This window comes from Hyaena hyaena, unplaced genomic scaffold, assembly GCF_003009895.1.
Source record: "Hyaena hyaena isolate Hyena2069 unplaced genomic scaffold, ASM300989v1 scaffold_317, whole genome shotgun sequence".
Taxonomy (NCBI): domain Eukaryota; kingdom Metazoa; phylum Chordata; class Mammalia; order Carnivora; family Hyaenidae; genus Hyaena; species Hyaena hyaena.
The window spans coordinates 1,043,725-1,059,976 of record NW_024080950.1 but is presented as its reverse complement, the minus strand read 5'-3'; the positions used below and the strand labels follow the sequence as shown (position 1 = coordinate 1,059,976).

The window sequence follows — 16,252 nt, the reverse complement described above, 5'->3', positions numbered from 1 at the left end:
TCCTTTTTAATGCCTTTGACAAATTCTTGCTCCCCAGATGGTGCTGCTTTCTGCTTGGAATGTAATATCTCTAATTCTAACTGAGACAAAGTTGTTAACTTTATTATTTTGGGAGGGGAATAGGGGAGAGGCAGAGAGAGGAGGGAGACACAGGATCCAAAGCAGGCTCTGGGCTCTGAGCTGTCAGCACAGCACCCAACATGAGGCTTGAACCCGCAGATTGCAAGATCACAACTTGAACCAAAGTTGGCCACTTAACCATCTGAGCCCCCAGTTAGCCCAAAATTTGTTAACTTTGTAGGTAATACTAGACTCGGGTAAAAATAACCCTCATTCAAAAAGCCATATATTTCTATTACATTGACACTACATTGTCTAATAATTTTGCACTTAAACTCATACAATTTTTATTTTTGTCTTGGGTATACCTCTTTCATTTCTTTTTAATTTCCTGACATACTATTACTGTCTCCTTCTTTGATTTTAAAATCACTCATTTTTCTCCATTTCCTCCATTTTTCCTCTCCCTCCCATCTTTTCCTCCTTTGTTTATTTCTAAATAACTTACCTGGTTACTGTTCATTCTTCTTTCACTGGTCTTTTTTTGAAGACTTTTAAAAATGTTTTTATTTTTATTTTTGAGAGAGAGAGAGAGACAGTGTGAGCAGGGGAGGGTCAAAGAGAGAGGGAGACAAAAGAATCCGAAGACAGGCTCCAGGCTCTGAGCTAGCTGTCAGCACAGAGCCCATGCGGGGCTCTAACCCATGTACAGATCATGGCCTGAGCCGAAGCTGGATGCTCAACTGACTGAGCCACCCAGGAGTCCCCTTCACTGGTCTTAATACCGTAAAGATTGCAGGAGGATTCTTAGTATAGATCTCTATTCAAAAGTTAATCCAAATCAAGGATTTTGATGGAATTCATATGCAGATCAGTTAATACTGCTTTAGAAATTCAGTATATGGACCATGTTTTATATAAATCTTAATGACAAATTTCTCAAGAAGAAGGAAGATTGTAATAGTTGTATTGCCTTCATAGCTGCTTATCCTTTTCTCTCCTTTCCCATTATTTACAACTGTTTTCCACAGATTTATTTTATGTTTATTTCAGTATTACATTTCTGAACTATAAAATATGCATAATGGATGTATAAGTAATTTCTCTTTAATTCAAGGTGGACAAGAATCAGGCTGTGGCTAATGGAGTTGTGTTCTTCCTACAGCTGTTAAGCAGTTCCTGATCTTTTCATCTGAGGTGGCTGTTCGTGGCATCCCATTCAACCTGTCTACCCAAGAAGATGTCATAGTTCCAGTGACAGGAAACCCTTCTTTCTTTGTTGGAGTTGATTTTGATGCCCAGGAGAACACTATCTTTTTTTCAGATACATCAAAAGACATGATTTTTAAACAAAATATCAATGGTACAGGTGAGAATACATTAAACATTTTTCTGCATGCGTTGTCTGTTTTTGATTAATAATAATAATTTTCTCACTAGAACTTATTTGGCTTGAGAAATGCTTTTAAATAAGGAAAGTGATCCGTTACTTTTCTTATGACTTAAGTTAAAAACTTTTTAAGGGTGCATTTTTAATGGTGAAAAATATTAGCAGAAAAGAAGCTGACATTTCATATAAAAGGAGAGTCATGTGGATGAAAGTCAGTAATAGGTTAATTGGCTAGTGGCTGTTCCTCACATTCAAGCAGCCAGAGGATCTCCCTGGATGCTGTGCTTGAAATAATAGTAAAACACAACCCCCCCCCCCCGCCAAAAAAAGCATGAATTATATGTGAGTATTGATTTACTATAGCTTTTCAATTGATTTGGATTCTGTTAATATCTTCATAATCATTACAAAAGAACAAATAATGGTCAGTTACATTTTACTGTTGGATACGTTATTGGATGATGATATAATCCTGTGTTTGGATTTTATAACTAGTCCCACTGGAGAATTCTATCAAATACCAAAACCAGATAAGGATACCATAAGAAAAGAAAACTATAGACCATTACTATAGTTGATGCAAGAATTCTAACAAAATAAACAAAATATTGCAAACAGAATTCAAGAACACATTAAAAGGGCTGTATACTATGACCAAATGGGATGTATCCCTGGGATGCCAGGATGATTCAATATATGCAAATCAACAAATGTAATATATCACATCAATAAAATGAAAGACAAAATCACACAGTCATCACCATAGATCCAGAAAAACAATTGACAAAAGAAAACATACTTTCATGATAAAAACTCTTGAGTGGATATAAAAGAAACATACCTCATATAATGAAGTCCATGTACAACAAACACACAGTTAACATTATAGTAAATGGAGAGAAATTGAAGGCGTTTCCCCTTAGATGAAGAATAAGGCAACGATGTCCTCTGTCACTACTCCGATTCAATATAGTACTGGAAGTCCTTGCCAGAGCTATTAGGTAAGAGAAAGAAGCAAAAGCCATCCAAATTAGAAAGTAAGAACAAAAGAGGTAGCTATTTGCTGCTGATCCTATATATACAAAAAATCCCAAAGAATCAGTCAGAAACTGTTGGAATTAATCAATAATTTCAATAAAATGGCAGGACAGAAAATCAGTAATCAGACATCAGTTGCATTCCCTTACACCAATGATGAAGCATCCAAAAAAGACAGTAAGAAAACCATTCCATGTACAATAGCATCAAAAACAATAAGATACTTAGGGATAAATGTAACCAGTGAAGTGGAAGATCTGTAAAATGAGAATTACAAAACTTAGATTAAAGAAATTGAAGAAGACACAAACAGAAAAACATCCCATGTTCATGGACTGGAAGAATTGATATTCTTAAAATGGTCATACTGCCCAAAGTCATCTACAGATTCAGTGCAATTCTTATCAAATGACTGAAGGCATTCCTCATAGAAATAGAAGAAACAATCCTAAAATTTGTATTGAACCATGAAAGACCCTGAATAACCAAACCAATCCTGAGGAAACAGAACAAATCTGGAGGTATCATACTTCCAGATTTCAAACTATACTACAAAGCCATAGCAATAAAAATAGCATGATATGGACACAGAAATAGACACATCATGGAACATTAGGACAAAATAGCCCAGAACTGAACTGTGGCATATACAGTCAACTAATATTTGAGAGGGATTTTAAGAATACCCAGTGGGAAAAGGATAGTCTCTTCAACAAATGGTGCTGGGAAAACTGGAGAAACACATGTAATACAATGAAATTGGACCCTTATTTCACACAAATCACACAATTAACACACAAATCACACAATTAACCAAAGTAGATCAAAATAGATCAAAGACTTAAAAACTGATTCCTGATAGCATAAAACTCCCAAAAGAAAATGTAGGGAAAAAGTTCTTCAATATTGATTTGGGCAATAAGGTTTTGCACACGATGTCAAGCACAAACAAAAATGAACAAACAGAGCTAGAGAGTATAATGTTAAATGAAATAAGGCAGAAAGAAAGACAAATACTATAGGATTTGCTCACATGTGGAATTTAAGAAACAATTGAACAAAGGAAAAAAGGAGGAGACAAAGTATAGACTGTTAACTATAGAGAATAAATTGATAGTTACCAGAGAGGAGGTGGGGGGATGCATAAATAGGTGAAGCAGATTAAGATTACACTTAACTAGATGTACACTTGAGTAATATACAAAATTGTGGAATCATTATATTGTACATTTGAAATAAATATAACACTGTTAACTATACTGGAATTAAAATCTTTCTCTCTTTCCTTTTTCTTTGGGTTCCCTTTTCCTTTTTTATTTCAACTTTTTTTTCCCATGATGGACACTTTCTTCAAATTTGTGATTTTTGTGTAATTCAAGGGCAAGGTTTATAAAAGTTATCAGAAAGTCTATCTGTATGTATGGGCCTCATCAGCTGGATAACTTCAGGTGACTGAGGTAGCTTTTCTGTTGGGGAGCTTCCAAACATCAGTATTAGTAAATCTTTTTCTAGCAATAGTCATTTGCGCTTAGTAGATATCTCCATTCTTGTTGGTACGGGGATTAAGAGGTTGTAAAGGTAGCTTGCTATCTGTGTTATAGTAGAATACAGCGGACAGGGCGCCAAGGACCCTTCAGTACACAATTTGCCTGTATTCAGTTCTGTTCCACCCAGTAGATGCAGTGCCATTGTGCTTTGTGATATCTTTGAGGCCACAGCACCTCAGCATCATTTCCTCCAGAGAACGAGATTGCTGGTCTGTTAGAAGAGATAGACGGAAGTGGCATAGATGCTCAGGATCTAGGAAGGACCTGGTGGTCTCACTGCTTCTGATACCAACTTTTAACTAAGCCCCTTAGTTCTTTACCCCTGTGTTTCGCAGATTCTGTTATCTCTGAACCCAGATATGCTGAAGCGTCTCCATATGTGTGGGTGTGGGTCTTCCCTCTGCTGGAGTTAGTTTGCAGCTTTCTCCTCTCCCTTTCTCTTCCAAACTGTCGAAATCTATCTGCTGTCGCTTTGCTGTCATTTTAATAGAGTTTGGAAGGAAGAGGAGAAAATATGTGTGGTCAATCTTCTACTTTCAACCAGAATGCGTCTTTTCTGAAGAGTAGTGTTAGGTCCACTGAGCTTGGAGAACTCCAGTCAATCTGGGCTCTCACCAAAAAGCACTCTTGGGTTTTTGCCACATGTAGGCTCAGTCTCCTGCAGATCAGCTTCCTTTGGCTTTGTCAAACTGGAATTCTCATCATGCTTTTTGTCAGTTGCAAGTTTACATACTGAGCAAGTTACCTTCTAAAATATTGTATAGTCAGTGGTTAAACTTTGTATGCTTTGGTGAGAGAGGTTTTAAACTGCTGTTTTCTAGGGAAAGGAATAAGGGTCATTGAGTACATATGCAGGAATGAGTTGTCAGAAATCCAATGAAAGTCCAGATCAGTTGAATGAAGCTCTTAGGGGACTCATATGATCAAAAGTCTCCCATCCTAAAAGTGCAACCCACATTTCAGTCCATGGTCTCTACTTACTGCTCTCTCTCCTTCATTTCATGGTTGGACTTCTTGGAAGTTGGCCTACATGTTCCTGTTCTCACTTCCACATTTATATTCTCAGTTATTCCTCACTCCATCCCAATCTGCCAAATATGTCACTCGAAACCCTTCTCATCTTGATCACCTCAAATCTTGTTTCCTTTTCTTAGCCATTCTTTCTGGTGTTCTTTAGAGGTCTTTCTTTCTTTACCTGTTTCCCTACAGGTGTGTTCTCTGTGTTCAACATGTGGCTCTCTTTTTCTATTCCATCTTCTGCTTAACTTTGCACCTTCAGTGTCTTGGATTGCCATTTTTGTAGCCATTATAAATCAGTATGGAGAGGCTTATGATAAAGGCTTTTACTGAATGATTTTCCTTTTAACCTGGCAAATGAGGGGGAAGGATCAGCGAAGGCTTTTTTTCAGGTGATGATATTCCAAAAATCTCCTTCCAAGCTCTCTGAGATTCAGACCCATAATGCCAACTGCCTTTTGCATATCTCACGATATATCCCATGACTACCTCAAAACTAATAGATCTAAGTAGACATCTGTCCCTTCCCCTCTTATCCCCCCTTCCCCCCCCATTCCTTCCAGGATCTGGTGGTTACCTAAATTTCTCCCTTTCTCAGCCTCTATCGTTAACTGATTAATCTCCAAAGCACATGAAGTTCTCAATCTCTATTTCTCACTTCCAAGTCTTTCCTTCATTACCTAATTCACCCCTTCCTTTGGGAAAATTTTCCACACACCTTCACCTTGCCATGTGCTTCATTTGGGATTTGTGTGTCATACCATTCTGTGCACACCTCTGTCAATGTACCCATTACTCTTTGACTTTTTTTAATCTCTTGATTTAATTACCTCTTTTCCTTTCCCCACTTCATTATAAACCTTTTGAAGACAGTGTCCACAACTTCTTTCAAGATGCTTCACTTTTCTATGATTCAGTTTCCTCTTCGCAAAATAAGGTTACTAACAATACCCCCTTGGTTGAACTGTTCTAACAACGGATGATTCCATGTAAAATATTTGGGCCTATTCCTGCTTTGGAGTAAGTGCCCGATATAAGCTATTATTACTAATACTATTAGCAGTTTTATGTTTCCTAAGTATCTAGTATAGTGTCTAGCACATGGAAGACTTTCTTTTCATAATTTGCTTAAGTAATGGAATGGAAAAGATTGTTTTTGAAAGACTGTTGATGAGAAAGTTGGGCAGTCACACCTCAGAGATCTGCCTGTGGTACCTGGTGGTGTCAGCTTATCAGAGCTCTCTGGGTGGTGTTTGTGAATATGTGAAGTCAGGTATCTTCTCTTCAGATGTTCTGCAATGAGAAATTTTTTTCTGGAAGGTTGAACAAGGGAGTAAATATAAGGCATACCGCTTCTGGTTCAATTTATCAGAATCATATCTGTTTTTTGAGATCCAAACTTTTGAGAATGATTAGATTCTAGATTGATCTGTGTTGTTGCTCAGTAGTATTTTTTTGTTTTAAGAATTCCACATGGGTTACTGAAATATGCTATGACTCTGACACAATTTAAATATGTAGTAGTTGGAAAATGTATGTCATGAAATATACTTAGCTTAAACCTTGTTCATATTTTAATTTACAGGAAGAGAAATTCTCACTGCCAACAGGGTGGAAAGTGTTGAAAGTTTGAGTTTTGATTGGATTTCAAAGAATCTTTATTGGACAGATGCTTCTTACAGGAGTATCAGTGTCATGAGGTTAGCTGATAAATCAAGACGTGCAATAATCCAGAATTTAAATAACCCACGATCAATTGTAGTTCATCCTATTGCTGGGTAAGTGTGTTCATGTTTCCTGAAGAGCTTGAAATTGTATGTCTTTTAAAGTTATTGAAAAGTGATGCCGCAGTTAGTTAGCAAGTTTAGAAAATATTAAGATTGATCTATATAAATTGAAATCACCTTGAATTTTATCCCTTTAGCATAAGTTTAAGTAATCACTTCATCTCCTTGGAAATACTTTGTTCTTAGTTTCAGCTTTCCCAGTCTTCACTCAAGTGTGTGTTTTTCCCCCACAATTGAAGAGGACCAACAATGTGATACAGATTCAGTAGAAAAGGATTGAATGTTCAGTGGAATTATCAGGAAAGGCTCAAATTCTTTCCCTGCTTTAATGTATTGATATAAAGATTGGCAAAACCTGCTTAATTATTCAGTAGTTTTCAGAATAAAAAGTCTTTCAGACCACAGACTAAGTTTCATGTTTAACCATTCCATGATTGGTGGTGTCAGACAAGAAAAGAGAGAATAGTTTATACTATTCCTTTTAGGTTCTTACCTTTCTTATTTAAATATGGTTAATAGTGAATAGGTTTGTTTGGAACAAGTCTGAGTTTGGTAGTTGTATTTGAGTGGAGTTTAAAAAGAAAAACAAAATGAGTGGTAATTCACTTAAACCTGATTCACAGAGGGCACAGAGTAAGCACTTTACATAATCTTGTCTAATTCAAAAGCTGGTTTGTGCTCCAGGTAGATATAATACCTGATAAGCAGCAGTTAGTATTCAAATTCCAGGCCTATCTGACTACAAAGCCTTTGTGTCTAAGAAGTCTGAATGCTGCCTCTAGAGTGTTTATTTTGTATTTAAATTTTCTCCCTGTGAAATAATGTAAGAAAAATTTAAAAACTGGTGATATTATAAGAAATTTTATTGTCCTGTAGAGAGTTGATTTTTCTAATGAACTTACCTTAAACTAAGTCTTAGACATTTGGTTTTGAAAAGTTGTTAAATTCCTTTCCCACTGACTCCTTCATTTGAAATAATAAGTCACATTCATGTTTTGGAAAGACTAATTTTAGTTTCTGAGGGTCACATGAAAGAGAAAAGTTTTTTTTCTTTGTTTCTTTTGCTCCTAAATTTTTTTGGTCACTCCTCAGAATAAAAGTTTACCTTGGATAGTGATTAAGAGTTAGGTTGATTTGGGTGCATTCTTCCTCCGAGATGAAATGCTTTCCATGTGGAAGATGACTAAAGAGCTATCTAGTGTGACCTAGATGTTTAATTCAGAGAGGAAAGAGATTAAAATCTGTTTTCTTACTCATAGTATATTATGAGTATCTAAAGTTTAACCCAGGGGCGCCTGGCTGCCTAAGTCAGTGGAGTATGTGACTCTTGATCTCGGGGTTGTAGATTCGAGCTCCATGTTGGGTTTAAGGATTACTTAAAAAGTAAACTCTTAAAAAATGTAACCTGAATTATGTCTTTTAAAAGAATCTACTTGGTTACAATAGTTTTAGGTCACAAGGCTACCACTTTGTTTCTCTACTCTGGCTCCCATTTTAATGCCATTGTATTTATGACTTTGGTTATATGTTGATAACTGAACTTTTAATTAAGAGATCAATCATACACTAAATCTGCCTATTAAGCAGATTTATTTTTTCTGCATAAGCCCAAGAACATATACAGAGAATGAAATTGTAACGTCTCTGGAAAATCTGACTTTGTGCTAAATCTAAGTCTTGTAGTTTGTTCCCGTGTTAACATTTTTTATTTATTACCTCTTTTTCTAGTTACATATTCTTCACTGACTGGTTCCGTCCTGCTAAAATTGTGAGAGCATGGAGTGATGGATCTAACCTTTTGCCTATAGTAAACACTACTCTTGGATGGCCCAATGGGTTGGCCATTGATTGGGGGTAAGTAGGAATCATTCTGAATTATTAAGTTCCCACTTACTGTCAATCACGTGAAGCAGTATGATGGAGTGAGTAAAAATACCCGGGTATTTTTTATATCATATGCTGTGTTGGGAGAAGGATATGGAATGATACAAAGAGACAAAGAACACATAGTTGGCTAACCTCTGCTTGGATGAAAACTGTTGCATCATGAATATTCTGAGGATACTGATAGAGGGAGCCGATGATAGGACCTTGTGGAAGGTCAGCACAGAGGATGCAAGACTAAAATCCCATCAGAAGTAGGACAGAGGATTTGATGAAGTTCAGGTCATGTGTAATTTTCTTAAAAAAAAATTTTTTTTTTTAATGTTTTATTTTTATTTCTAGGAGGGAGAGAGAGAGAGACAGCGTGAGCAGGGGAGGGTCAGAGAGAGAGGGAGTCACAGACTGAAATAGGCTCCAGGCTCTGAGCTGGCAGTCAGCACAGAGCCCGACGCGGGGCTCGAACCCACGAACCGCGAGATCATGACCTAAGCGAAAGTTGGACGCTTAACCGACTAAGCCACCCAGGCGCCCCAGGTCATGTGTAATTTTCATAGGGAGCATCTTAGGGATAGGAAGTCATTAGTGTCAATTAATCAACATATATATATTTGCATATATATACTCTGGGAGAATTTTGAAGTATAAAATAAAGTTCTCAGGAAATTGAAGATCTATCTAGGAATATAGGAAAAGGTAACGGGGTAAAAAAGTTTACAGAGGTGAATGCCAAAGTAGTCTATAGAAGAGACAAAAGGAAGAATTATAAAAAAATTTTAAGACAATTAAAATTGCTTTATTAGAATGTACTGTATCTTTTGAGGGGGGCATAAGAAAAGCTATGAAAAAGAATGAAATGCCATTTGCAAAAACTATCACATATTTAATCAGTATAATCTAATTTTTAAAACTTTGTTTAATAAATGTTTCAACTGAACATACCATTCATGAAAGCCCTCAGTGGAAAGGGTGCATTACTAGTTTCTTGATAACAGATAACTGAGTATTTTATCATTTTAGTGCTTTACGGTTGTACTGGGTAGATGCCTTTTTTGATAAAATTGAGCACAGCACCTTTGATGGCTTAGACAGAAGAACCCTGGGCCATATACAGCAGATGACACATCCATTTGGACTTACTGTCTTTGAAGGTATGCTTTGAAGCAATAAAAGATGTGTGTTGTTTTCATACTTTGCAAATTGTTAACAGTAGACTCATCCTCATTTGGCAATCTCACAACCCCAGAAAAGTTGGTTATTTTAGAATACAAAAAATGAGAATGGTGCTATTATGTATAAACAAAACATTTGTTTTTGTTGACTGACAATTTTCACTTCATGTGTTTTTTGTTGTAGACGCTTTTAGACTCCCCAAGTCTAACTCCCCAAGTACTCTATGATATAAATAGCCCCCAAACAAAAGAACTACTGATTTCATCATTTTTAATAAGAAACAGCAGGAATTTTCATGGTGTCTTGTGGTGTTTTGTGGTTCTCTGTAAAAACCTTCTTAGAATCTATGTGGAAAATCTATTACACATATTTATCAACTGCATAATCTGAATGACTCTGAAACTTTTTAGACACATATTGGGTAACTGATATCATTGTTTATACAAATATTAGTATATGTCTTCTGAAAAATAGCAAAATGTAGTTGTTTTTTCATTAACCTTTCTGAAAATTTAATGCTGCTAGTAAAGATTGCTGTGGGTGTGGAATTCTGGGAAATGCAGCAGCAATGATCACACCAATGTATCAGTTTTTCTTGTCCCAGCTCCCTTCTTGAGTGAAGGTGTAGTATTGAGTTGAGTGTAGCTTGGCATTGTGAAACAGGTGGTTTATTTAGTCTTGAACACAAAGTTTCTGTGAATGATTATATAGCTTGTACATTGTACAAAATTGCCAGGCCAAGAGGATGAAGTGAGACTCAAATCTATCCTGATTCTTTTGACAATCCATAATTAGTCCAGTTACAGTAGCGCCCATATGCCAGTAGGCCATATGCCAGTTGTGTCCTATTCTGGATAATTAGCAAGGTACTTTAACAGGCTAGACACTGACTGTAAATCAAAGACTTTCTCCCACACATATAGTGTGCAATGAACAGCTAGTAAATATATTGCATGTTCCATCCTGCTTTCTGTTTATCTGTGGAGGAGTGTATGGTATTTAAAAATATTTTAAAAATGCTCTTGAGAGAGTAAGTTTTTTGATGAGATGAGTCAATTACACATACTCATCCCTTTCTTTTTACGCCTTCCCATTTACTCACTTCCTTTTCACTAATGATATTAGACAGCCATTTGGTGTCACATAGGAACATTGTAAGGATGTTAAATTTTTCCTGCTCTTTGAGGAAATGTTTTGGGATCGAATAAAAAGGCAGTTTCAATATCATGTGGTTTCATCAATTTGAAAAAAATTTTAGTGCATACTCACAAAAGCAACACCGTGCTCCCCAAATAATAGTAATAATACTAAGTTTCTCCCAACACTGCCCTTCATTGTGAATTTCTTATAGAAAATTCTTTTTTTTTAAGTTTATTTTGAGGGAGAGGGGAGAGAGAATCCCAAGCAGGCACTGTCAGCACAGAGCCTGATGTGGGGAGATCATGACATGAGCTGAAACCAAGAGTTGGATGATTAACTGACTGAACCACTCAGGTGCCCCTAGAAAATTCTTTGATTGCATAACACCATAGCAATTATCCTTGTTTTTAATGAAAGGCTAGATCTGCTTGGCTAGATCTGTGCATCACACAGGAGTGAAAGGCTTATTGAACTTTTCATCTATTTAAGTATAGTAAGATACCTTCATGAGTGGTAGTATTGAGATTGTCAGTCAGTCTAGATGAGGTTTAGTAAGTCCAGTGACTGATTCATTGATTAGACCACAGATAAGGGATTTGGTTTAATGGTAAAATTTGTGGCCTTTCCGGCATTTTTTGGTTAGCTGGGAATTTTAAAGTATTGTTAAAGAGAGATGCCTGGGTGGCTCAGTCAGTTAAGCGTCTGACTTCGGCTCAGGTCATGATCTCACTGTCTGTGGGTTTGAGCCCCGCATCAGACCCTGTGCTGACAGCTAGCTCAGAGCCTGGAGCCTGCTTCAGATTCTGTATCTCCCTCTTTCTCCGACCCTCCCCTGCTCACACTGTCTCTCTCTCTCTCTCTCTGTCTCAGAAATAAAACATTAAAAAAATTTAAAAAAGGTATTGTTAAAGAGAAAAATCCACTGATTCTATTCAAAATGTGTGTGTTTACTTCTCTGCTTTAGTAGATAGTGTAAAGGGAATGTGACTAAATTTAGAGTTTAGAGTCTTTTATTTATTTCTGAGAGAGTGAGAGAGAGGGGCAGTGTGAGCAGGGGAGGGTAGAGAGGGAAAGGGAGACACAGAATCAGAAGCAGGCTCCAAGCTCTGAGCTAGCTGTCAGCACAGAGCCCTATGCAGTGCTTGAACCCACAAGCCATGAGATCATGACCCGAGCCAAAGTCAGCCGCTTAGCTGACTGAGCCGACTGAGCCACCCAGGCAACCCTAGAGTTTAGAGTCTTTTTTTTTTTTTTTTTATTTTTATTTTTATTTTTTTTTAAATATTTTTTTATTTATTTCTAGGAGAGAGAGAGAGAGACAGCGTGAGCAGAGGAGGGTCAGAGAGAGAGGGAGTCACAGACTGAAACAGGCTCCAGGCTCTGAGCTGGCAGTCAGCGCAGAGCCCGACGCGGGGCTCGAACCCACGAACTGCGAGATCATGACCTAAGCGAAAGTCGGACGCTCAACCGACTAAGCCACCCAGGCGCCCCGAGTTTAGAGTCTTAATGATGCCTCTATCTGACTATTTTTTTAAATTTATTTTTTGAAACAGAGAGAGCAAAAGAGAAAGAGAGAGAGAGCACAAGTAGGGGAGGGGCAGAGAGGGGGTGCAGAGGACCCAAAGCAAGCTCTGTGCTGACAGCAGAGAGCCTGATGTGGGACTTGAACTCATGAACCATGACTTCATGACTGGAGCCGATTCAGACGCTTAACCAACTGAGCCACCTGGGCTCCCCATCTGACTATTTTGAACTTCATGGAATATTACTATAGTTGGAGAGCTAGGCACACTTCCGTGGATAATTTTGTTGATCCCCAGAGATACAATGAAAGTTCCTTTCTGCACTAGATTGGTACTTTTCCTTCTCAGCAGTTGAGTATATAAGAAAAATTAGTGTCCTCAACTAAGACATGGGATATATAGAAAGGTTGATCTGGAAGGGAATTTAGAGATTTAGTCTATTTCCTTAATTTTACCGAAAAAAGAACCCTCACACAGTTAAGTATTTGCCTATAATCACTCAGAAGCTTAGTACTTTAGGTGGGATGAGAACTCAGTCATATGAGACACAGCTAATGCTCTATTGAATAATCCAAATTTTTATTTTTACCTAAAGAAATCCAAACCTAATTGCTATTAAATACCATCACAGTACTCCGTACATTTCTGCCTGAGCCGGAACTCTGGTATCAAATATGTAGCCTTCTAAAGTGCCATTTCTAGAAAGTAATAAGTCACAGAAAATGATCACAGAAACATATTACAGATATTTATGGGAGAATCTTCTCATATTTGCAAGAAGCGTTACAAGCCAAAGTGATGAAGCGTTATAAGCCAAAGTTAGCTGTGATAATACTAATCACTGGTGTTTCTTCTTAGACTATGTGTTTTTTACTGACTGGAGACTCGGTGCTATTGTTCGAGTGAGGAAAATGGATGGTGGAGACATGAGAATTATCCGAAGTGGTATCACTAATATAATGCATGTGAAATCATACAATGCCAACACTCAGACTGGTGAGATTGCCAACTTCTTTTACATGGTTGTGTTTATTTAAGATGGTGGCTCCTTTACTTTTTCGTACCTATGGTTTAATATAGCTCCTGATTGTTATATATTCCTGTTACCCAGATAGTTAAGTAATTACGACTTAACAATCTGTTCATCTTTGTTAACCCTATAAAGGTGTTGTCAGGAAAAACACACATTAGAATGTTTTCTGTGTTTAAACTGAATGTTCTGTTTGGCATGTTGATTTCTAAGAGGCAGCTACTTTTTAGGGTTGGGCCTGAACGTTGTTCTTTACCATTTGTTTTCCTTCACCACCTAACCCTGTGATCATGGAACTGTACATAATTCACTGTCTTCCGCCTTGCTTTTGCAGGTTCTAACTACTGCAATCGACCCACACATCCAAACGGCGACTGTAGCCACTTCTGCTTCCCAGTGCCAAATTTCCAGCGGGTGTGTGGTTGTCCCTATGGAATGAGTTTGACTTCTAATCACTTGACATGCCAGGAAGACCAGTCCCATGAACCACCCCTGGAACAGTGTGGTGCCTTTTCCTTTCCATGTAGCAATGGCAGATGTGTTCCCAGTCACTACCGCTGTGATGGAGTAGATGACTGTCATGATAATAGTGATGAGCACCTATGTGGCAAATTTAGTAAGTAGTTTATACACGGGAGATACTCTGTGATGAATAGAACAGAGAGAGGTGGGCCTTTTTTTTTTTTTTTTTTCCTTTAAGGGTGGGTTATCTATGGGGGGAAAATGGAAAAAAACTTTCAGAAGTTCAGATTTTTAATATGTACCCTCAAGGCTTTAGGAGTTAGATAATAAATATCATTCATAGATAATGTTACAGTTTATTTCTACCATTGATTTGGACTATCTACAGTAACATTCTGGACCAATGCAGTCATTACAATCTCTTCCAAAAGTCAGATCAAAATAAGTACCTTTAGTATCTGAAAGAATATATTTCATAAATCTCATGTGCTGTATTCCCTTTCCTCCACTTTGGAGTAAAATAAGGGTGAACTGATGGTCTTAATGTTTACATTCTTCTTTCAATGGTCATTTTGTATATAAAGTCTGAGGCATAATGAATGCTATTTCAGAAAACAAAGGCATCCCATTAAAATGAAAAAAAAAAAGGAATAAGTCAAATCTAAGACATTTCTTTCTCATAGTGAGATCAATAATAATAATAACCTGTCTTTTTGGAGAGAAAGAAGAATGTCACAGTTGAAAATAAAAGGGCCGATTTGTACTTTATGAAATTTCTAAAATTTTCTTCCTATTTCTGTTTTTACCTGAATATTTTATCAGTTTGCATTTTTCACATGACACCTTTTCAAGGTGTCTGTAGACTACGTGTGAAATTGAGATTAGAGGAAGTACAGCTTAGAAGTAAGGGATGGGCCTCAGATCATATCAACAAGAGATGAATCTTGGGGAGATTCCTAAATCTCTCAAAGCCTCAGTTTCCTCATCTGTAAAATGCAGATAATTATATGTACCACACAGTATACTTGTAAGGATTAAGAGAGAAAAAAATATGAAACACTTAGAAAAAATAAATGTCAGCTAGTGATGTTGATGATGATAAGGATGACTTGCACGTCTCTCCCTATTTTGTATATTGCTCCCATTGAAAAAGAGGAAATGGGCCTTTACAAGGTAAGAACTCCCTGAATAGAGCTATAAAAACAAAGGTCTTTGTGACCAGTTTGTTTCTGTTGTAGACAATTCCTGTGCACCTTCAGCATTCATGTGTGGCCATGGAGAGTGTATCCCTGCACACTGGAAGTGTGACAAGCAGAATGACTGTCTGGATGGCAGTGATGAACAGAACTGTCCCTCCCAGGCACCCACTACCTGCCCTGCATCCTTATTCACCTGTGATAATAATATGTGTATCCCAAGGAGGTGGCTCTGCGACACAGATAATGACTGTGTCGATGGATCCGATGAGAAGAATTGTCGTAAGTTTTGAACTGATTTCTCTTGGTTGGTCAGCCTAATGAATCGATTTGAGTAACTAGTAGACCTTGCACATTTTCCTCTGAGGCTCACACAGTTTTTGTTGGATTGTAATCATTGTTCCATCTGTCAATCCCTGTATCCATAGGCTATAAGAGTAAAGACATGAGAAGCTTAGAGTCCTCTGATCACCGAGTTCTATGGATGCAGAACAAGGACTGTCTCTGTCTAACTTCCAGACACAAGAAATTCCTCCACTAACTATTCATATATTTGTCTATCTATCTGTCTATCCATCTATCTACATATCACAAATTAGTAAGTCATATAAGACATTTGGCTATTGGTTTTTCTTTTTGTTTCACAGGTAAAAAGGGAGTAAAACACAGAAAATTTAAATTTCCATAGGTGCTGTCTGCATGCTTTTCATCTTGCTAGTTCTGATTTTGTTTATTATTTGTTTGTTTTTGTGCCTACAATAGTAGTTGAAGGTGGATGGAATTCCCTGGGCTAAAGTCTAGTCTTGGTTACATGACTAGGCAAGTCACTTTCCACTGTAGCGGATGGGTTTTCAGGCTTCTTCTAACTTTCGCAGTCTGTGGGTCTATATTTAGTATAGCTTCATATTGTGGATGGGGCAGCCAGCACATCTGACTCTAAGGTTTTGTCTCTTTAGCAAGGCAGGACTCTGGCTTCTAGAATTGTTCTGCTTAGACTTTCGACTAAAT

The 16,252-nt window shown here is 37.4% G+C and overlaps 1 protein-coding gene across 1 annotated transcript in view; it reads left to right on the top strand.

Annotated features, from left to right (window-relative positions):
• The window catches only part of LRP2 (LDL receptor related protein 2), a 195,612-nt gene that overhangs the window by 82,604 nt on the left and 96,756 nt on the right, over window positions 1-16,252 (top strand). The window contains exons 16-22 of the mRNA XM_039248803.1: window positions 1,226-1,429; window positions 6,638-6,830; window positions 8,568-8,693; window positions 9,741-9,871; window positions 13,415-13,552; window positions 13,921-14,202; window positions 15,287-15,526. Coding sequence (XP_039104734.1) covers window positions 1,226-1,429; window positions 6,638-6,830; window positions 8,568-8,693; window positions 9,741-9,871; window positions 13,415-13,552; window positions 13,921-14,202; window positions 15,287-15,526 — 1,314 coding nt within the window. The remainder of the gene's footprint in view (window positions 1-1,225; window positions 1,430-6,637; window positions 6,831-8,567; window positions 8,694-9,740; window positions 9,872-13,414; window positions 13,553-13,920; window positions 14,203-15,286; window positions 15,527-16,252) is intronic.